The sequence below is a fragment of the Mustelus asterias genome, chromosome 17 (assembly GCF_964213995.1).
Source record: "Mustelus asterias chromosome 17, sMusAst1.hap1.1, whole genome shotgun sequence".
NCBI lineage: Eukaryota > Metazoa > Chordata > Chondrichthyes > Carcharhiniformes > Triakidae > Mustelus > Mustelus asterias.
Genome location: NC_135817.1, coordinates 23,059,606 through 23,082,418, shown reverse-complemented (window position 1 = coordinate 23,082,418; position 22,813 = coordinate 23,059,606). Strand labels below are relative to the sequence as shown.

Sequence of the window (22,813 nt, the reverse complement as noted above, 5' to 3'; positions counted from 1 at the left end):
GACTGCTGAAGTGCTCCCCCACAGGAAGAGAACAGTCTTGCCTGGTGATTGTCGAGCGGTGTTCATTCATCCGTTGTCGTAGCGTCTGCATGGTTTCCCCAATGTACCATGCCTCGGGACATCCTTTCTTGCAGCGTATCAGGTAGACAACGTTGGCCGAGTTGCAAGAGTAGGTACCGTGTACCTGGTAGATGGTGTTCTCACGTGAGATGATGGCATCCGTGTCGATGATCCGGCACGTCTTGCAGAGGTTGCTGTGGCAGGGTTGTGTGGTGTCGTGGTCACTGTTCTCCTGAAGGCTGGGTAGTTTGCTGCGGACAATGGTCTGTTTGAGGTTGCGTGGTTGTTTGAAGGCAAGAAGTGGGGGTGTGGGGATGGCCTTGGCGAGATGTTCGTCTTCATCAATGACATGTTGAAGGCTCCGGAGGAGATGCCGTAGCTTCTCCGCTCCGGGGAAGTACTGGACGACGAAGGCTACTCTGTCCACCGTGTCCTGTGTTTGTCTTCTGAGGAGGTCGGTGCGGTTTTTCGCTGTGGCGCGTCGGAACTGTTGATCGATGAGTCGAGCGCCATATCCTGTTCTTATGAGGGCATCTTTCAGCGTCTGGAGGTGTCTGTTGCGATCCTCCTCATCCAAGCAGATCCTGTGTATTCGGAGGGCTTGTCCGTAGGGGATGGCTTCTTTTACGTGTTTAGGGTGGAAGCTGGAGAAGTGGAGCATCATGAGGTTATCCATGGGCTTGCGGTACAGTGAGGTGCTGAGGTGACCGTCCTTAATGGAGATGCGTATGTCCAAGAATGCAACCGATTCCGGAGAGTAGTCCATGGTGAGTCTGATGGTGGGATGGAACTTGTTGATGTCATCATATAGTTGTTTCAGTGATTGTTCACCATGACTCCAAAGGAAGAAAATGTCATCGATGTATCTAGTGTATAGCATCGGTTGAAGGTCCTGTGCGGTGAAGAAGTCTTGTTCGAACCTGTGCATGAAGATGTTGGCATATTGAGGTGCGAACTTTGTCCCCATGGCTGTTCCATGTGTCTGGATGAAGAACTGGTTGTTGAAGGTGAAGATATTGTGGTCCAGGATGAAGCGGATGAGTTGTAAAATTGCATCTGGAAACTGGCAGTTGACGGCATTGAGTACTGAGTCAGTTGCAGCAATGCCAACATCATGGGGGATGCTGGCGTAGAGTGCCGAGACATCCATTGTGACGAGGAGTGCTCCTGGTTCAACTGCTCCATGTGTGTTGAGTTTCTGTAGGAAGACCGTAGTGTCGCGACAAAAGCTGGGGGTTCTTTGTACAATGGGTTTCAAGATGCCCTCGACATAGCCGGAGAGGTTCTCGCACAGGGTTCCGTTTCCTGAAACAATGGGACGGCCGGGTGTGTTTGCCTTGTGTATTTTTGGGAGGCAGTAGAGATCTCCAACGCGTGGAGTACGTGGGATGAGAGCACGGAGGGTGCTCTGAAGGTCCGGATCAAAGGTTTTGATCAGAGTGTTGAGTTGACGGGTGTGTTCTTTGGTCGGATCTGTGGGTAACTGTCTGTAGTGTTCCTCGTTGTTCAGTTGTCGGTACACTTCTTTGCAGTAATCCGTTCTGTTCAGTATGACGATGGCCCCTCCTTTGTCTGCTGCTTTGATGACAATGTTGCGGTTGGTCCTGAGAGCGTGGATGGCGTTGCATTGTGCTCGGGTGATGTTCGGTGCTGTCTTGTGAGTGCGGCTGATGAATTTGGTGTTGACGCACCTCCTGATGGCTTGGGCATACATGTCAAGTCGAGGGCAGCGGCCTTCCGGAGGAGTCCAATTCGACTCTTTCCTCTTCGGTTGCACTGCGGGTCTCTCTGTCTGCTGTTCCGGTTCATTAGCTGTCTCATTGTGCTCGCTGTTGGCCTCTTGGGATCGCAACAGACACCTCCAGACGCTGAAAGATGCCCTCATAAGAACAGGATATGGCGCTCGACTCATCGATCAACAGTTCCGACGCGCCACAGCGAAAAACCGCACCGACCTCCTCAGAAGACAAACACGGGACACGGTGGACAGAGTAGCCTTCGTCGTCCAGAACTTCCCCGGAGCGGAGAAGCTACGGCATCTCCTCCGGAGCCTTCAACATGTCATTGATGAAGACGAACATCTCGCCAAGGCCATCCCCACACCCCCACTTCTTGCCTTCAAACAACCACGCAACCTCAAACAGACCATTGTCCGCAGCAAACTACCCAGCCTTCAGGAGAACAGTGACCACGACACCACACAACCCTGCCACAGCAACCTCTGCAAGACGTGCCGGATCATCGACACGGATGCCATCATCTCACGTGAGAACACCATCTACCAGGTACACGGTACCTACTCTTGCAACTCGGCCAACGTTGTCTACCTGATACGCTGCAAGAAAGGATGTCCCGAGGCATGGTACATTGGGGAAATCATGCAGACGCTACGACAACGGATGAATGAACACCGCTCGACAATCACCAGGCAAGACTGTTCTCTTCCTGTGGGGGAGCACTTCAGCAGTCACGGGCATTCAGCCTTGGATCTTCAGGTAAGCGTTCTCCAAGGCGGCCTTCACGACACACGACAGCGCAGAGTCGCTGAGCAGAAACTGATAGCCAAGTTCCGCACACATGAGGACGGCCTAAACCGGGATGTTGGATTTATGTCACATTATCAGTAACCCCCACAGCTTGCCTCCTGGACTTGCAGAATTTCACTAGCTGTTCTGTCTGCAGACAATACACATCTCTTTAACCTGTGTTGAATGCTCCCTCCACCCACATTGTCTGTACATTTAAGACCTGGCTGGCTGTAGAGATTTGCATTCTAATCAGTATTCTGTAATTTGATTTCTGTGTCTGTTTGCACTGTTTGAGAACAGATATCCACTCCATCTGACGAAGGAGCTGTGCTCCGAAAGCTTATGGTATTTGCTACCAAATAAACCTGTTGGACTTTAACCTGGTGTTGTGAGACTTCTTACTGTGTTTACCCCAGTCCAACGCCGGCATCTCCACATCATGACTACCATCGAGGAAACCCACACAGAGATGGGGAGAATATGCAAACTCCAGACAGTCACCCGAAGCCGGAATTGGAGGCAGCAATGCTAACCACTGTGCCACCGTGCCGCCCATAATTTCTATTCGAGGAACATCTCCTTCAGACCTCCCTTGTAGTTCTTGAGTCGCTTTCTTTTACTTTATAGTGACAAGGCTATTTCAATTGCTCTTTTTAAGGCCTGGTTAGGTTCTGCCAAAATTTGTTTTTGGATTATCAGGTTGTTCATTCCACACACTAATCTGTCTATCAACATTTCATTCAGAGATGACCCAAATTCACAATGTTCAGTCTGTTTCTGCAATCTGACCAAATATTCTGTAATGGGCTGCCTGGGGTTTCTCCTTGTTGCAGTCAGCGGACTTTCGTTCATAGTGGTTTTTAACCAAAAGTCTTCGAATCAGAGGTACCTGGATAAGTCAGGCTTTTGATTAGGCTAAACATTGGGGCCCACTTGCTGTGAGCAAAATTACTTTCCTTCATCTCCTTCAATATTGTTTGCCTAGAAGAAGTAGTGCATGTGCTCTATGTACTGAGCCTAGTCTTCTCCGTTCATGTCATAGGGGTTGAGTTTACTGAATAAAGGCATTTTGTTCTTACCAGGGAGGAAGCACTGCTTTCTGCTCAATGATAGATTACCAGGAGCAGGAAAAAAACTTGTTCACCTTTGTCACCAATGTAATAATCTTGCCAAGGCCAGCCCTCTGGTACAATGGTGCTTTACTGAAATAAAGGAAAGGGCCGCGTTGCGACTTACAACTTAAACCAGTGCTCCGGACGTACAATAACCACAGTCCAGGCTGTGAACACAAGTTTTAAACTCTCACCGCACATCTTTCATTGGGCAAGCTCCCACTCACTCAATAGGGAAACTCATATTTCACGAAGCCCATGGGGAGATCTGTTAATAATGTCCCACGTCCTTTGTGGCCACTATAGCAGTATGTTGATTGAAATTCATTTCACAGGATTACAGAAACAGAATGAAATATGCCCTGCTCATTTTAAAGGTTCTTCTTGCAGTGGCAGAGTAAAAGGCAGTCAGCAGCACCACCTTGTGGCTGGAGAACTTGTGGTAAGTTTTCCAAGAGCCAGTCCCAGTCTGTAAGGTATCTCTCTCGTTCTATAGGCCAAAGCTGATTGAAATATTTCCCATGTAGACTTGAGCTAAACATTTACTGGATGTGTATGGTTTTGGCAGAGTGAATGGCATGTGGAATAGGTGGAGTGGGGGTGGAGTTGGATAATGGATTCAACTCCGAGCATCTACTAGCCTGTTTATTGCAAAAGGTTGTTTCACTATGATGGGTGAGTACCTAGCTAAGTCCTCTGGGATCGCAACGCTGGTCATGGTCTCTTGTATGGTCTCTATCATGCAGAATGGCTAATGATAGAGCATGGTTGCTCCATGCCTTTTGGCTAAGATCAAGTGTAGTATGGTCGGCAGCCCATGGTCGGCTGCACTTGGTTGAGGTCATTAGGTTACACTGAAGCTTCATATGTTTCATATGAAGCAATTTTTTAAAGCGGCATCTCGGCCTTTTGGCTAGGATGCAGATGAGCTCGAGTCTTGGAGGAGGAACCTCCCCCTTCTCCAATCAGCTTGGCTCATGTAGATCGGGCCCAGGACAGGGTGGTTTGGTCGCTCGCCCTGTCTTGTCAGCCTGGATCTGAAATGTCTCAACTTGTTGAGACTCTGAATTGGATTTGATTTGATTGAATTGGAAAAGTATAAAAAAAGATAGAGCATGGTTAACGCAAGTGTAGGTGGAAGACCTTTTGACCCCACAGCCCCTTCAGCAGTCATATGATACAGAGGGGTGACATTTGTCAAGCCTATATGTCAATGGTGGGCAACCTGCAGCTGGAGGCCACAGGTGGCTCATCAGGGTTCTGAGTGTGGACCAGAAAACATTTTGTTTGACTGTTGCCCATGTGCAGGGCTGCCACGTCTCACTATTTTTTGTCCTCATAGTTTTATTCCCTGCTGGTATGATTAAAGTGATGCACACATAAAGCAAGGGCAAGTGAAGTAAGGTGCATGCTGACTAAACACAACATTGACAGTGAGAGGTATGTGCTCCCTCTGCATCCAAACAAAACATAACGATTTATTTTGTTTTTACAATTTGAAGTTGATAGTTCTATTAATATTTGAATGTTTGAACATTTTGCACGGTGGCACAATGGTTAGCACTGCTGCCTCACAGCGCCAGGGACCCAGGTTCAATTCCCAGCTTGAGTCGCTGTCTGTGTGGAGTTTGCATGTTCTCCCGGTTTCTGCATGGGTTTTCTCCGGGTGCTCTAGTTTCCTCCCACAATCCAAAGATGTGCGGGTTAGGTGGATTGGCCATGCTAAATTCTCCCTCTGTGTATCCAAATAGGCGCCAGAATATGGCGACTAGGGGATTTTCATAAGAACATAAGAAATAGAAGCAGGAGTAGGCCATCTGGCCCCTCAAGCCTGCTCCGCCATTCAATAAGATCATGGCTGATCTGATAGTGGGTTCAGTTCCACTTACCCGCCCACTCCCCATAACCCTTAATTCCCTTACTGGCTAAAAACCTATCTATCTGTGTCTTAAACACATTTAATGAGGTAGCCTCTACCGCTTCATTGGGCAGAGAATTCCAAAGATTCACTACCCTCTGGGAGAAGAAGTTTCCCCTCAACTCTGTTCTAAATTGACTCCCCCGTATTTTGAGGCTATGCCCCCTAGTTCTTGTTTCCATTGTAAGTGGAAACAATCTCGATGTTTCTACCCTGTCTAACCCCTTCATTATCTTATATGTCTCTATAAGATCTCCCCTCAACCTTCTAAACTCCAAAGAGTACAGGCCCAGTCTGCTCAATCTCTCCTCATAAGACAACCCCCCCATCTCCGGAATCAACCTAGTGAACCTTCTCTGCACTCCTTCCAAAGCCAATACATCCTTTCTTAAATAAGGGGACCAAAACTGCACACAGTACTCTAGAATCATAGAAATCATAGAAACCCTACAGTATAGAAAGAGGCCATTCGGCCCATCGAGTCTGCACCGACCACAATCCCACCCAGGCCCTACCCCCATATCCCTACATATTTTACCCACTAATCCCTCTAATCTACGCATCCCAAGACACTAAGGGGCAATTTTAGCATGGCCAATCAACCTAACCCGCACATCTTTGGACTGTAGGAGGAAACCGGAGCACCCGGAGGAAACCCATGCAGACACGAGGAGAATGTGCAAACTCCACACAGACAGTGACCCAAGCTGGGAATCGAACCCAGGTCCCTGGAGCTGTGAAGCAGCAGTGCTAACCACTGTGCTACCGTGCCGCCCTTTAGGTGCGGCCTCACCAGCACCTTGTACAGTTGCAGCATGACCTCCCTGCTTCTATACTCCATCCCTCTCGCGATAAAGGCCAACATTCCATTTGCCTTCTTGACCACCTGCTGCACCTGCAAACTGTGTTTTTGTGATTCATGCACAAGGACCCCCAGGTCCCTCTGCACAGTAGCATGTTGTAATTTTTCACCGTTTAAATAATAGTCCCTTTTCCTATTATTCCTTCCAAAGGGGATAACCTCACACTTACCAACGTTATACTCCATCTGCCAGATCCTCGCCCACTCACTGAACCTATCCAAATCTCTCTGCAGACTCTCTGTGTCTTCCACGCAATTTGCTTTTCCACCCATCTTAGTGTCATCCGCAAACTTTGTTACCCTACACTCAGTCCCCTCCCCCAGATCATCCATGTATATGGTAAATAGTTGAGGCCCCAGCACCGATCCCTGCTGGGGCATGACCTCCCTCTCACAAAACCACGAGTCACGGATTGCTAACCAGAAAAGCACCCATTTATACCTACTCTCTGTTTTCTGTTAGATAGCCAATCTTCAATCCACGCTAACACTTTACCCTCAACTCCGTGCACCTTTATCTTTTGCAGTAACCTTTTGTGAGGCACCTTATCGAAAGCCTACTGGAAATCCAAATACAATACATCCACCAGTTCCCTCCTGTCAACCGCACTCGTCACCTCCTCAAAAAACTCCAGTAAATTAGTCAAACATGACTTTCCCTTCCTGAATCCATGCTGCATCTGCTTGAACACAGAACAAAGAACAATACAGCACAGGAACAGGCCCTTCAACCCTCCAAGCCCACGCCGCTCCCTGGTCCAAACTAGACCATTCTTTTGAATCCTTCCATTCCCACTCTGTTCATGTGGCTATCTCGATAAGTCTTCAACGTTCCCAGTGTGTCCGCCTCCACCACCTTGCCCGGCAGCCCATTCCAGGCCCCCACCACCCTCTGTGTAAAATACGTCCTTCTGATATCCGTGTTAAACCAGCCCCCCCCTCTCACCTTGAACGTATGACCCCTCGTGAACGTCACCACCGATCTGGGAAAAAGCTTCCCACCGTTCAGCCTATCTATGCCTTTCATCATTTTATACACCTCTATTAGGTCACCCCTCATCCTCCGTCTTTCCAGTGAGAATAACCCCAGTTTACCCAATCTCTCCTCATAACTAAGCCCCTCCATACCAGGTAACATCCTGGTAAACCTCCTCTGCACTCTCTCTAAAGCCTCCACGTCCTTCTGGTAGTGTGGCAACCAGAACTGGGCGCAGTATTCCAAATACGGCCGAACCAACGTTCTATACAACTGCAACATCAGACCCCAACTTTTATACTCTATGCCCCGTCCTATAAAGGCAAGCATGCCATATGCCTTATTCACTACCTTCTCCACCTGTGACAGCACCTTCAAGGATCTGTGGACTTGCATACCCAGGTCCCTCTGCGTATCTACACCCTTTATGGTTCTGCCATTTATCATATAGCTCCCCCCTCCGTTAGTTCTACCAAAATGCATCACTTCGCATTTATCTGGATTGAACTCCATCTGCCATTTCTTTGCCCAAATTTCCAGCCTATCTATATCCTTCTGTAGCCTCTGACAATGTTCCTCACTATCTGCAAGTCCAGCCATTTTTGTGTCGTCCGCAAACTTACTGATCACCCGAGTTACACCTTCTTCCAGATCGTTTATATAAATCACAAACAGCAGAGGTCCCAATACAGAGCCCTGTGGAACACCACTAGTCACATGCATCCAGCCGGAAAAAGACCCTTCCACTACCACCCTCTGTCTTCTGTGACCAAGCCAGTTCTCCACCCATCTAGCCACCTCCCCCTTTATCCCATGAGATCCAACCTTTTGCACCAACCTACCATGAGAGACTTTGTCAAACGCTTTACTAAAGTCCATATAGACGACATCCACGGCTCTTCCCTCATCAACCATTCTAGTCACTTCTTCAAAAAACTCCACCAGGTTAGTGAGGCATGACCTCCCTCTCACAAAACCATGCTGACTACCGTTAATGAGTTTATTCCTTTCTAAATGTGCATACATCCTATCTCTAAGAATCCTCTCCAACAATTTCCCTACCACGGACGTCAAGCTCACCGGCCTATAATTTCCCGGGTTATCCTTCCTACCCTTCTTAAATAACGGGACCACATTAGCTATCCTCCAATCCTCTGGGACCTCACCTGTGTCCAGTGACAAGACAAAGATTTGCGTCAGAGGCCCAGCGATTTCATCTCTCGTCTCCCTGAGCAGCCTTGGATAGATTCCATCAGGCCCTGGGGATTTGTCAGTCTTTATATTCCCTAAAAAACCTAACACTTCCTCCCTTGTAATGGACATTTTCTCTAACGGGTCAACACTCCCCTCTGAGACACTCCCAGTCAACACATCCCTCTCCTTTGTGAATACCGACGCAAAGTATTCATTTAGGATCTCCCCTACTTCTTGTTGATTGAACCATTCTTATCCAGGTGTCCTGCTATTTCTTCCTTTATGATAGATTCCAGCATTTTCCCAACTACGGATGTTAAGCTAACCGGCCTGTAGTTACCTGCCTTTTGTCTGCTTCCTTTTTTAAACAGTGGCGTTACATTAGCTGTTTTCCAATCAGCTGGCATCTCCCCAGAGTCCAGTGAATTTTGATAGATTACAACTAATGCATTTGCTATTGCCTCTGCCGTTTCTTTTAGTACCCTGGATGCATTCCATCCGGACCAGGGGACTTGTCTACCTTTAGTCCCATTAGCCTACCCAGCACTACCTCTTTAGTAATAGTGATCGTTTTAAGGTCCTCACCCCCTACAGTCCCATGACCGTCTATTTTTGGTATGCTATTTGTGTCCTGCACTGTGAAGACCGACACAAAAAACTTGTTTAAGGCCTCAGCCATTTTCTCGTTTCCCATTATTAAATCCCCCTTCTCATCTTCTAAGGGACCAGCATTTACTTTAGCCAATCTTTTCCTTTTTATATATTTGTAAAAACTCTTGCTATCAGTTTTTATATTTTGTGCTAGTTTACTTTCATAATCTATCTTTCCTTTCTTTATTGCTTTCTTAGTAGTTCCTTGGTGCTTTTTAAAGCCTTCCCAATCCTCTAATTCCCCACTAATCTTGGCTACACTGTATGCATTGGTTTTTAATTTGATACTCTCCTTTATCTCCTTAGTTATCCATGGCTGGTTATCCCTTTTCTTACATCCCTTCTTTTTCACTGGAATATATTTTTCCTGAGTACTGAGAAAAATCTCCTTAAAAATCCTCCACTGTTCCTCAACTGTCCCACCAATTAGTCTGTGTTCCCAGTCTACATTAGCCAACTCTGCCCTCATCCTATTGTAATCCCCCTTGTTCAAGCAGAGGACACTGGTTTGGGACCCTACTTTCTCACCCTCCATCGGCATTAGAAATTCAACCATATTGTGATCACTCATTCCAAGAGGATCCCTCACAAGGAGATTATTTATTTTACCTGCCTCATTACACAGGACCAGATCCAGGATAGCTTGCTCCCTCGTAGGTTCTGTAACATACTGTTCGAGGAAACTATCGCGACAGCATTCTAAGAACTCTTCCTCAAGTGCACCGCGTCCGACTTGAGTTGACCAATCAATGTGGAGATTAAAATCCCCCATGATTACTGCTGTTCCACTTCTACATGCATCTGTTATTTGTTTGTTTATGGCCCGCCCCACCTTGAAGTTATTATTTGGGGGCCTATAGACTACGCCCGCCAGTGCCTTTTTCCCCTTACTATTCCTTATCTCCACAGTATCTTTCACAGTAACTTCTCGCAGTGTGGATGTAAGCCTACTTGTGACTAATAAATAAACTTTGAACTTTAACTCATTATGAACTTTTCAGCATGTATTCAATCTTATTCATTGGGTTATGGTTAGCGAACATACTGAATTTCAATCTTGTGTTTCACCCAGATGACAGAGGGCTACACAAGTGGTCCACACACCAGCCTAGGGTGCCTATCAGTGTTGAATGGTGTGTGCTATGTGCAGTACATGATTTGGTTGCATGTTTTTCTTGCATTTTACTGCAGCAATTAGTTTTGCATTTCAGCATTTCACATCACCTTTCTCCTTTCACAGGGTGGCATAAGTGAGGAATAGACAATTTTCTCTCTCTCTCAAAAACCCATTGATCTTCTGAAATCCACCTGAAAAGGCAAACCTATGAATAGTCAAATGCAGAAGACATCGCAGCTGCTGAACCAAACGTCAAGTTTTCAAACATTTTGGAAAGAGGGAGTTCAAGTAACGGCCTGCAATGAGACTTACAGAGACTCTCACAGAGACTTACTTGAAATCTCATCTTTAAGTAACTTTTTGTTTATTCTGCATTTTATTCTTTGTATCTGTAATTTAGTTAATAACTTTATTACTTTTTCTTCAACAACTTTCAGCAGTAGCTTTTGTAATAAACTTCCTTTACCTTGTTTCAGTTTAAAGCTTGTGTACTGCATTATTTTTAAATTGAATCACTCATTAACTAAAAAGGAGCTAAGTACGCACAAACAAATTCTTAGATCGCAGACAACTTTAAGGAAACGCCTTTACAAGGTTGTGACATGTCCCAATGTTCCAGTTTGGGCTGGGGATCAATAGATGCAGTAGATGATCTTCAGATGATCACAAATTTCCCACTAATCTCAGAATGCATTAACAATAGAATTGTTTTGGCTCTCGACTGGTCTTTCCTGCACAACCATGGCTGCAAGCTCTATGGGTGGGATTTTCTGGACCTGACACTAGTAGGTGGAACGGGAATTTTCCCATCCCGCCCACCATGATGCCCACCAGTGTTGGGCCGGGAAAATTCCAGCCTATGCTTAGGAGCTGAAGGTGGGAGTGGTGGAATGGAGGTCCATCCCACAATGACTTGAATCTGGGCCGTTCAATAACAGGAGTTTAATATTTGTAATTCTAAGGTTCTCTTCAAGTTTTGGATACTTGTCCATGTTATAGCCTTTTGTCCACCCGAACAGGTTTGCTGAGGCAATTATCTAGATTAGAGAAGTACTGGGCAGTATCTTGACAGGCAGCAATTGAATGATTAGAGAAGGCATGGAAGACCATTCATTTTCATTGTGTTCAAGACCAATAGATTTTTTTTAAGGCAACACACATTTAGAGCAAATGCTGAAAAAGGATCCTGGAATGCAGACATTTCCTAGCCCTGAAGCCTCTATTACCGAGGCAAACAAGTGCCGCAATCTGAAATTTCAAAACTACATTTCACAAAATTCACTGGGAGAACTTTGTCAATTTTCTATTCCATTTCCCTGGCAGGAAATGCAAGCAAAACAAAAGATTTGACGAAAATATTAGTTATCTCAATCCTGAATCAGCCTATTGTGTCTGACTTTTTTTAAATATTTGTTTGTAATTGACAAGTAAATATATGTAATGAAGAAATGACAAACACCAACTAAGATAACACTAATGCCTAGATCATCAAAGAAAAAAGCACTCTGAAAGGCAGACGTGACGAGTACAAGCACACAGGGGATGCTCGCCATCTCATGTTTCAGCCATGTAGCTATTCTTCCTGTCGGGAAATTCTGTCGGAGTGTTCTCTTCCTGTCGGGGAACACTTCAGCAGTCACGGGCATTCAGTCTCTGATCTTCGGGTAAGCGTTCTCCAAGGCAGCCTTCACGATACACGACAACGCAGAATCACTGAGCAGAAACTGATAGCCAAGTTCTGCACACATGAGGACAGCCGCAACCGGGATCTTGGGTTCATGTCACATTATCCAAAGATGTGCGGGTTAGGTTGATTGGCCATGCTAAAATTGCCCCTTAGTGTCCTGGGATGCTTAGATTAGAGGGATTAGTGGGTAAAATATGTAGGGATATGTAGGGCCTGGGTGGGATTGTGGTCAGTGCAGACTCGATGGGCCGAATGGCCTCTTTCTGTACTGTAGGGTTTCTATGATCTATTTTTTTTAAATTCTATGATCTATCTGTAACCCCCACGACTTGCCTGGGCTTGCAAAATCTCACTAACTGTCCTGGCTGGAGACAATACACACCTCTTTAACCTGTGCTTAACCCTCTCTCCACTCACATTATCTGTACCTATAAGACTGGATTACCTATAAAGACTCGCATTCCAACCATTATCTTGTAAATTGAGTTTGTGAACAAAACTCCTCACTCACCTGATGAAGGAGTAACACTCCGAAAGCTTGTGTTACCAAATAAACCTGTTGGACTTTAACCTGGTGTTGTGAGACTTCTTACTGTACTTACTGTCCAACGCCGGCATCCCACATCATGGCTATTTTTCCTGCCAGAGCAACTTCCATCCTCAAAATACCACAACAAGGTCTGAAACAAATCCATCCTCACCAAATGTCCTGAACATACAGATGAAATGTTCCCCCACCTTCCACCCCGCATCCCCTCACCTACCTGCGTCTCAGCAGCGCCGCCGGTGGCCGTTCCTGGAAGGGCGCGTGCGCAGTGACTGAATCTCAGCAGCGCCTCCTGTGGCCGCTCCTGGAAGAACACGTGCGACGCAGTTGCTGCGTCTCAGCAGCGCCGCCAGCGGCCGTTCCTGGAAGGGCGCACGCGCAGTGGCTGCGTCTCAGCAGCGCCGCCTGTGGCCGCTTCTGGAAGGGCGTGTGCGTAGTGACGGACGGTAGGCGGCTTCCGCCCAGCGCACGCCGAGCGTTCCAGGCGCTTCCGTGTGTGTGACGTCACCGAGAGACGGAGATGTTCCGAGCGGTGGGCAGCTGGTTGGGCCTGGAAGGGGCCCAGGAGCAGCCGGCCCGGGGGAGTGCGGGCGATGGCGCCGGCCAGCAGGAGACGACGACGAAGGAGAAGGAGGAGACGGAAGGAGGAGGAGAAGAAGAAGCAGTCAGCGGCGATGATGCTCCCGAGATGCTGAGTCAGGCCAAGGGTCTGGGCGGTGAGTCCCGAGCAGGAACGGCCGCTGTTCGCACCGGACGGGCGATGCCGCCTCCTCCTCCCGGGGAGGGTGCTGACCGTGTCCCCCTTTGCGCTATCCCATCCGCCCACCCCCCCTGGTGCAGGTCTCTGATCTCTGGATGCTGGAAGCCAAACGGGCAGAAAGGCGAAACAAATGTGTGCAGACCCGGGGGGAAGCAAGCACCTAGAGTGGGCAATGTCCCATCATCGTGCAGTGCAGATGTTGCCAGCCTTGGGAGTTCTCTCGCCTCTTAAGCCAACAGGTTGCAGCTGACTGAGCCCTGATCCAGAGACTTGAGCACCAGCTAAGGTGACTCACACTCCAATGCAGGACAATGCTGAGCCCTATTTTTTTTAAAAATAATGGGTTGTGAGCATCGCCAACAAGCATCCCTGAAGATGGTGGTGATCCCTTTTAAACCACTGGGCTCCATCTGATGCAGGTACCCCCCCCCCCCCCCCAAGGTGCTTTTAGGTCAGGAGTGCTAGGATTTTGACACAACAACAGTGCAACATTGAGTTGCTTTCTTTTGGATGTGATGCTAAACTGAGGTGCCAACTACTCCTTCGGCAGTCAATTGACGGTGATCTGATCGTGTGAATGACTGGCCTACCTGTGCTTTACAACTAATTGAGTACATTTTGAATGTTAGAAACAAATAATGTTGGAAAGAAAGCAGCAAGTGCACACAGCAAACTCTCTCAAACCGCAGCGTGACAATCAGTGGATAATCTTTTTTTGTATGATGTTGATTGAGGGGTAAATATTATCCAGGACCCCAAGGATAACCTCCTTGCTGTTCTTTGAGATAACGCCATGGAATCTTGCAATTACATCCATCCAAAGGTGGATTTCGGTTCACGGTCCCATCTGAAAGGTGCCACCTCTGACCAGTGCAGTATTCTCTCAGCACTGCAGTTGAGTGCCAACTTGGATTTTGGATTGGGACTTCAACCCACAGCCTTGTGACTCCGTCAAGAATGCTCCCAACGGAGTCATGGCTGATTGTCAATGGCATTATTGTATAAGGAAACTTGAGAAACACAATGTATATACTGTCCTCCGGGATTGCCATGGAGACTTCAGGATTTGAACTCCAGGATACTACTGCAAGCAGATCCCAACTATGAGCTCTAATATGTCTGAGCACACTCCCTTACTTGGTAGACACTTAAAAATATCACCTATTAAATCAATTTCAATGGGACTTTTTTCATTGACTGGAAATGTGTTATGTGATTTGATACAACTTGAATTAATGTAAAGAAGATCACCCTCCGAGTATGTCGCCTTTATCTAACTCTTACTAACAGTCGGTAAGTCATTTGGTCCAGATGGAATGTATCCTCAGTTGCTGAGAAACAAAGGTAGATTGCTGTAGCAGAGACATTGGTCACAATTTTAAATCCTCGTTGGACACAGGAGGAGTGCTTGCTATGAAAGCAAAGAGATCAAGAAATGGGAGTGGGATAAACCAGGAAACTGCAGGCCAGTCAGCCGAATAATGGTAGTGGGGAAATTATTGGAAACCATTATTGCGGACAAAATGAACTTTCATTTTGAAAGGCATGGGTTAATCTAGCAGTGGCATTGTGTATTTGCTAAAAAAAAGTATGAATGAATTTTGAGGTAACAAGGATGATCAAGGTAGTGCAGTTGATGGCGTATACATGGACTTTTATTGGTAGTCAACAAAATGCCACAGATGAGGCTTATTGGGAAGATGGAAGTCCATAAATTTAAATGGCAAATGCCGATTACGAAAATAACTGATGACAAGTTTTGTAAATGATGTAGACTTGAGCTTTGGGAGCAGCATTATTAAGTTTGCAGATGATAGAAAACTTGACAAAGTAATAGATCATGATGAGGACAGCTGTAGGTTTCAGGATGGTGAAATGGCCAGAAACACGGATGATGGAATTCAGTGCAAAGAAGTTTAAAATTATGCAAGTTGGAAAGACAAATATCGGACAGTTTATTATCAATGACAATTTTGAAAAGTGTCAATGAGCAAAGGAGTCTTTGATGTCCATATGCACAATAGTGGCAGGGTTGGTCAAGTTAAAGAGACATATGGGTTTATAAATGAGGGTAGGCCTCAGCTGGAAAATTGTGGACAATTCTCAGCACCACACTTTAGGAAAGATGTAAATATATTTGAACAGTTACAGTGCAGGTTTGTAGGATATCATCAATGATGGGGAATGGCAGTTAGAAGGAGAGGTGAGAAAAGTTAGGACTGTTTTCCTTGGAACAGGGAAAGATGCAACCTAATAGAGATTTACAAGATGATTGGTTTTGAAAGAACTGATAGAGTAAAACAAAATTGCTCTGATAAGTTGGCCAATAATTCGAAGTAATGGGTACAAATTGGAAACGGTCTTGGGGGTGCAGGTGATAAATATTTTCACTGAGTTTTTGGAATCAATAATACTCTCCCTGAATAGGTGATGGAATTTGATTCAATAAATTTTGAAAAGAAATTGGACAGGTAGTCGAGGAGCTTTGCAAGATTCTGGACACAAGGCAGCATGGGGTGTGGGACTTACTGTGACTGCTCTTTTAAAGAACCAGCAGAAGCCCACCCCCTCTACTATAAGTTTCAATGATTCAAATATATCAAATATCTCAGAAACCACCCTTAACTCTCTCACTAGTTTATGGATCTTACAGTTACTTTGCCTTTCCTATTACATGAGATTATTGATGCTATTCTGTGCATCCTTTCCAATGTCCTTTTAACTATGGTGTCCTGGCCACATATTGCAACATTCAATTTTCGTTACTTATTGCAGGCTTCTAAGTCCCAGGTACATGACAAAAGCCCAACTTTGCTCATCCTGTTTTCTTCATTGTATACTTGTTTCTCATTCTTTCATCCAATATACAAAATTTGATATTTTCACTATCAAGTTAAATGTATTTGCTCAGTTAATACAAATTCTCCAGTAAATGTTAAACTTATCCTCTAACTCCACTTTACACCCTATTTGTGTAATCTCTAATTGCAAGCTTGCAGCTGGTTTCTAAATCCAGGTCATTTGATGTAGATGAAAATAAAATCCAATTCTCACCCAATATCCAAGACCACTGCAATATTCCATTCAGGATCTCCGTGCATTTAATTTTTTTAATCCAAGTTTTCTCCAGCCCTACATTGTATCTTGAATTCTGTTGATTTTAATTTAGTCTTTTGTGTAAAACTTTGTCAGATACTTTCTGGAAGTCCAAGTAAACCAAATCATAAGGATTTCTACCCTTTTGTGTTTATAACCTCTTAAATGGGAGGTTTTTTGAGTAGAATCAGTTCCTCCAAACTCCATGGTGAACATTACTCATAAGCTTTTACTATAAAGGTGTTAATCCAGCCAACTTGGTCCAATTTCATTATTTTACCCAGTATTAATGCAAAGCTAATGGATCTCTAGTACCTGTCTCTGACTTCCCTTTTGTAAAACTATGGATCCAACTTTTATTTGCTTGCAATCCTTCAGACGTTTCAAGTAACCAATTAATTTTCCACTATTTCTTAACCGGTACCTCACTGATTTCTTCTCCAATCTGGCCCAGGTTACAGGTGGAAAATATCCACATAGCCTGAAAGCCTTAGCTGTATGCGTTTGTGCACAAATGCTGGCCCCAAGCATCGACAGCCAGTTCAGTTCGGCATCCATTTGAAATATGTGGATTCTGTTGCCCCAAGCAAATGAACAGATACTAATGTTGGAGACTAGCTACTTGCCACCAAAACTGAAATATTCAATATTAAAGGGCAGTGCAGTGTGAATTTGTGCATTTAGACTTTCTTTGCATGAAAGAATAGATCAAAGGTATCTGTGAAACTTTGCTGCACTGGATATTCCCAATTTGAGTAATGCTAATATTTTAAAGGCTGCCTTTAGTTACTGAATGCATAGAAATCTTTACCAGTTGCAGGATGATATCTAAAGTAAGACAAACCATAATATGGCTATAGATAGAATAATCTGAAAAAAGGGTGAAAATGATCAGTCATAAAATTAATTGAGGAAGTCCAGCAATGATAATGACAGAGGACACTATTTAAACATTGGACTAAATCCCTTTGCTTCAAACATTAAATTGAAGTTCATAAATATATAAGAATGTATCAAACAGTTCACTGGACTTACCTCTTATGAGCTTTGGTCTGGAGTCAAAATTGATGTGGAACTTTCACATATAGGATGGAGGAAATCATAGAAACCCTACAGTGCAGAAGGAGGCCATTCGGCCCATCGAGTCTGCACCGACCACAATCCCACCCAGGCCCTACCCCCACATATTTACCCGCTAATCCCGCTAACCTACGCATCTCAGAACTCTAAGGGGCAATTTTTTTTTAACCTGGCCAATCAACCTAACCCGCACATCTTTGGACTGTGGGAGGAAACCGGAGCACCCGGAGGAAACCCACGCAGACACGAGGAGAATGTGCAAACTCCACACAGACAGTGACCCGAGCCGGGAATCGAACCCGGGACCCTGGAGCTGTGAAGCAGCAGTGCTAACCACTGTGCTACCGTGCCGCCGTCCAGGAATCTGGTTTGTAGGTTACTAACATGTGAATAAGAGTTCAAGCAGAATTGTAAGTAAGCACTATTAGTGACACCCAGAATGTGAGGTTTCAAACTTCATCGAACAGGTTTTGCCAGCTTGATGAGCTAGCTGAGCTTGATGAGTGGGTGGGGATGGAATTGGTGGCAAGGCAGTCCAACAGATTGGATAGAATTAGATGTTGAACTACTTTACAATGGTGACAAGTAGCTTGAAAGTCTTTGATGACTCTCGTACTAATCTAACTGGCACCAAATTTAGTTTTCTGGTTTATTTATTTTTAGCCCCTTTTGGCTTCACTGCACTCCACATTTTTAGAAAATAGGCGGATCAGTGTATACAAATCTCCTGTTTGCCCTGGTGGCAATTGTGGAGGTCATGGTGAAAAAAATTCTGTCAATTGCTGGTATATTTGTTGTATTTTAAACAAGGGCAGCAACTTGAAAATGTCGCTGTGTTAATAGACTTTTATATTAGTTAAACCTGACAGCCAGAGACCCAAGTCATGTATCAAATTAATTGCTGGGCTGTTTTCAGAGTAGCTTATATTTATATGGCATATTGTAACATTGTGTTTTTTTCCTGGTGAACCTTGAGCCATAGAACAGAGAACAAGCAATCCATCTGTTCCCAGGATTGATTACTTTAAATCCTTTCCTTCCCTTTTGTAAAAGAAAAGCCACCTCTTGTACTGCTGAAGTCAAGTATTCACTCATGGAACTTAAATCAACCATTCTTCAAATTTTAAATTCAAATATTATACATGTTTATAAGAATTTACCATTTATTTTTTGTCAAGTGCTTTCCCTATTGGACTTTTGTCCCCTGTTATTCCATTATTACATAACTTTATCACGAGACAATCCATTTTAAATTAAAAGAAGGGGTTTCTCTTCTTTAGGAGACAGTGATCATTGTATCGTAAAGTTTAAAATGATGATAGAAAAGGATAATAACAGTCTAAAGTAAAAATAATTAATTAGCGCGAGCCAACTTCAACAGGGCAAGAACAAAGCTGAGCTGGTTATATGGGAACAAAAGATTGGCGGGAAAAGCTAGCTGAATATTGGGCTACCTTCAAAACAGAAATGGTCTGGACATGGTCACGGTATAAAGGGGAAAGGTAGGATAAACAAATCCAGAGCTCCCTGGTTGAAAAAAGACATGGAAATTAAGATAAGGAAGAAAAACTGTGCTTATGACAGATGTCAGGTAGAAAACACAAGGGGAGTACAGAAGTTTCAGATGAGGTGAAAAAGCACATAAGAGAAACAGAGATTGTGAGAAAAGACTGTCAGCCAACTTAAAGGGGAATCCCAAAGCCTCCTGTAAGCATATAAATAGTAAAAGGGTGGTAAACCAGGACATGGTAACAGATGAGGAAACTCTGTCCCTAGGAGGGTTCAAAACTGATAAGGAGGAAGTGTTGAATAGATTGTCGGTATTAAAGTTGACAAGACACCTGGACCGGATGAAATGCATCAAAGCATATTGAAGGCAGTGAGGATGGAAATTGCAGAAGGGCTGGCCACCATCTGAAGATTTGGGATAGACTATTTAGGACATAGGTGAGGGGACATTTCTTCACCCAAAGAGTGGTGAGTATGTGGAATTCATTACCACAGGAAGTAGTTGATGCCAAAACATTGAATATATTCAAGAGGCGGTTAGGTATAGCATTTGGGGCAAGTGGGATCAACGGCTATGGGGAGAAAGCAAGATTGGGCTATTGAGTTGGACGCTCAGCCATGATTGTAATGAATAGCGGAGCAGGCTTGAAGGGCCAAATGGCCTCCTCCTGCTCCTATCTTCTATGTTTCTATAATCTTCCAGTCTTCTCTGGATTCAGGGGGTGGCAGAAGACTGGAGAATTGAAAATGTTACGCTCTTGTTCAGAAAAGGTTGGAACCAGTTCGTTTAACATCAGTGGTGGACAATCTTCTAGAAACAATTATTCAAGATAGAATTAGTAGCCACATGGAAAAATGTGGGTTGATTAGGAAGTGCAAACATGGATTTCTAAAGGGGAAATCTTATTTAACTAACTTGCTGGAGTTTATTGAGGTAACAGAAATGATTGATGTAATGTACTTGGACTTTTTAGAAGGTATTTGATATAGTGCCGTGCAACAGATTTGAGAATTATAGCTCATGGAATAAAAGGGACAGTAACAAAATTGGCCGAATAATAGAAGCAGAGAGTAATAGTCAGTGGATATTGGGCTGGAGGAAAGTTTGTAATGGTGGGACCCTTGCCCCTTCTGATGAGAGGGATGAACAGAGTAGATGGGAAGAAACTAGGCTCAAGAATTGAGAGAGTACAGAATTGCAAAAGAAACAAACGTGATGTGAGAAAAAACGTTTTCAGACAGCAAGTAGTTTGGGTCTGGATTGTATTGCTTGAAAGTGTGGTGGAGGTAGGTTCAATCGAGGTATTTATGAGGCATTGGATGATTACTTGAATGGGGGTATGGGGAAAAGGCACTAAGTCACAATGCTCGTTTGAAGAGCTGGTGCAGACATGATGGGCCAAATAATTCTGTGATTTTCATGTCTATGAAATCTTAACGATCCCACTAAATTTTCATTTGATCAGATAGTTTCTTTAGGTTCAGATAAAGATTTCTGTCTTGTACAAAAAAGTGCTACGTTAGATAGCCACTGATGATTTCTTCCAAGAATGTGATGATTCATCCAGGCATTAAATCAATGGTTGACAAATTAGCTACCTGAGGGATACAATTGATTAAAAACTTGATTTTAAAAACTTGCCTAAAACTACCAATTGTTAGTTAGACTGCTAGCGCTGAGATAATCTGAATGTCATTTACCAAGTGATAAAAAGGAGCCAAGCAATGCCTGGTGTCCTGGCCAAAGATTCTCCATTAATATTGAAGAGCAGCAATTTGTGTTCAATATTTCTCCCTCAACAAAAGCCAAAAACATAACAAGCAGATTTTCATTTTATTGCTATTTTCAGAACCCTGTTTTGTGGAAAAAAGACTTCCACGTTTGCCTATATAATAGCAGTAACCACATTAAGAAAGCTAGATGAAGTCAGGAGAGGCATGGGCCTGCTTATGGAAGCTCCCTGTTGTGGTGAGCACAATTAGAGTGTTGGAGACAACCCCAAATTGTAATCCTCGTTCATTAAGGAACGTGGAGAATATTTCTTGTCCAACTTCATAAGATAGTACTTGTTACATAGTTGTCTGCACTATATTTCCAAATTAAAAGACTTGGAATCAATAATTATTTTGTGATGGGCTACTTTTCCACACAAAGTGACATAAGTGATAGATATCATGTAGCCACATTTATAGTCTGGGTATAAATGTCTCTGTTGGGTTTTTAGTTTGATATTTGGTCTGCGGGTTTCTTAATTTTAAAATTCCATGTTTTCAAAGCTCTCTCTTGCCTCTCAGCAACCTCTCCCACTTCTGTAATCCGAGCCTAAAGCCCTCCGAGATCTCTGCAATTGTTCCAATTTCAGTGTCTTACTTGTCCACGATTTTTGTCACTCCACCATTGACGACTGTGCCTTCAACTGGCTAGGTTATTGTGTCCTCCTTTAAGACAAACAAAGAACAATACAGCACAGGAACAGGCCCTTCGGCCCTCCAAGCCCGCGCCGCTCCCCGGTCCAGGATTGAATCCTGAATCCAGGATCCCCGCCCAATTTTCCAGCCTATCTACATCCTAATATCCTATCCACCGAGCTGTCCCTCACAGCTACGATGCTTTGTTCATCACAACCTATTAACTCACCCCCACCCCCCCATTCCAGACCATGTGATCTCCAGGGAGAGGCGAAAACCCAGAGTGAAAACCCCAGGGCCAATATGGGGGGAAAAAATCTGGGAAATTCCTCTCCGACCCCCTGAGGCGATCGAAACGTGTCCAGGAGATCACCCTGGCCCTGATCAGAAAATGCTTCCCAACCCTATCCATTTCCACTTCTGCTTTACGAACACCATCTGAATTCCCTGCCCCCGAGACAGGTTCCCAACTATCCGTAGTCTCGCTCTGTACTGGCACCAGCAAGATGATCATAGAATGAAGCCTTGAAACGAGAAACAAAGAACAATTAGCCCGCGCCGCTCCCTGGTCCAAACTAGACCACTCTTTTGTATCCCTCCATTCCCACTCCGTTCATATAGCTGTCTAGATAAGTCTTAAACGTTCCCAGTGTGTCCGCCTCCACCACCTTGCCCGGCAACACATTCCAGGCCCCCACGACCCTCTGTGTAAAATATGTCCTTCTGATATCTGTGTTAAACCTCCCCCCCTTCACCTTGAACCTATGACCCCTCGTGAACGTCACCACCGACCCGGGGAAAAGCTTCCCACCGTTCACCCTATCTATGCCTTTCATAATTTTATACGCCTCTATTAAGTCTCCCCTCATCCTCCGTCTTTCCAAGGAGAACAACCCCAGTTTCCCCAATCTCTCCTCATAACCAAGCCCCTCCATACCAGGCAACATCCTGGTAAACCTCCTCTGTACTCTCTCCAAAGCCTCCACGTCCTTCTGGTAGTGTGGCGACCAGAACTGGACGCAGTATTCCAAATGCGGCCGAACCAACGTTCTATACATCTGCAACATCAGACCCCAACTTTTATACTCTATGCCCCGTCCTATAAAGGCAAGCATGCCATATGCCTTCTTCACCACCTTCTCCACCTGTGACGTCACCTTCAAAGATCTGTGGACTTGCACACCCAGGTCCCTCTGCGTCTCTACTCCCTTTATGGTTCTTCCATTTATCGTGTAGCTCTTCCCTACATTATTCCCACCAAAATGCATCACTTCGCATTTATCAGAGGGATACAATGCTAGAATTTA

At 44.8% G+C, this 22,813-nt stretch overlaps 1 protein-coding gene across 1 annotated transcript in view; it reads left to right on the top strand.

Annotated features, from left to right (window-relative positions):
• The first annotated feature begins 13,068 nt into the window (after positions 1-13,068).
• Positions 13,069-22,813, top strand: part of syap1 (synapse associated protein 1) — a 28,160-nt gene continuing 18,415 nt past the window's right edge. The window contains exon 1 of the mRNA XM_078232395.1: positions 13,069-13,368. Within this exon, the coding sequence (XP_078088521.1) occupies positions 13,173-13,368 (196 nt within the window). The 5' untranslated portion in view covers positions 13,069-13,172. The remainder of the gene's footprint in view (positions 13,369-22,813) is intronic.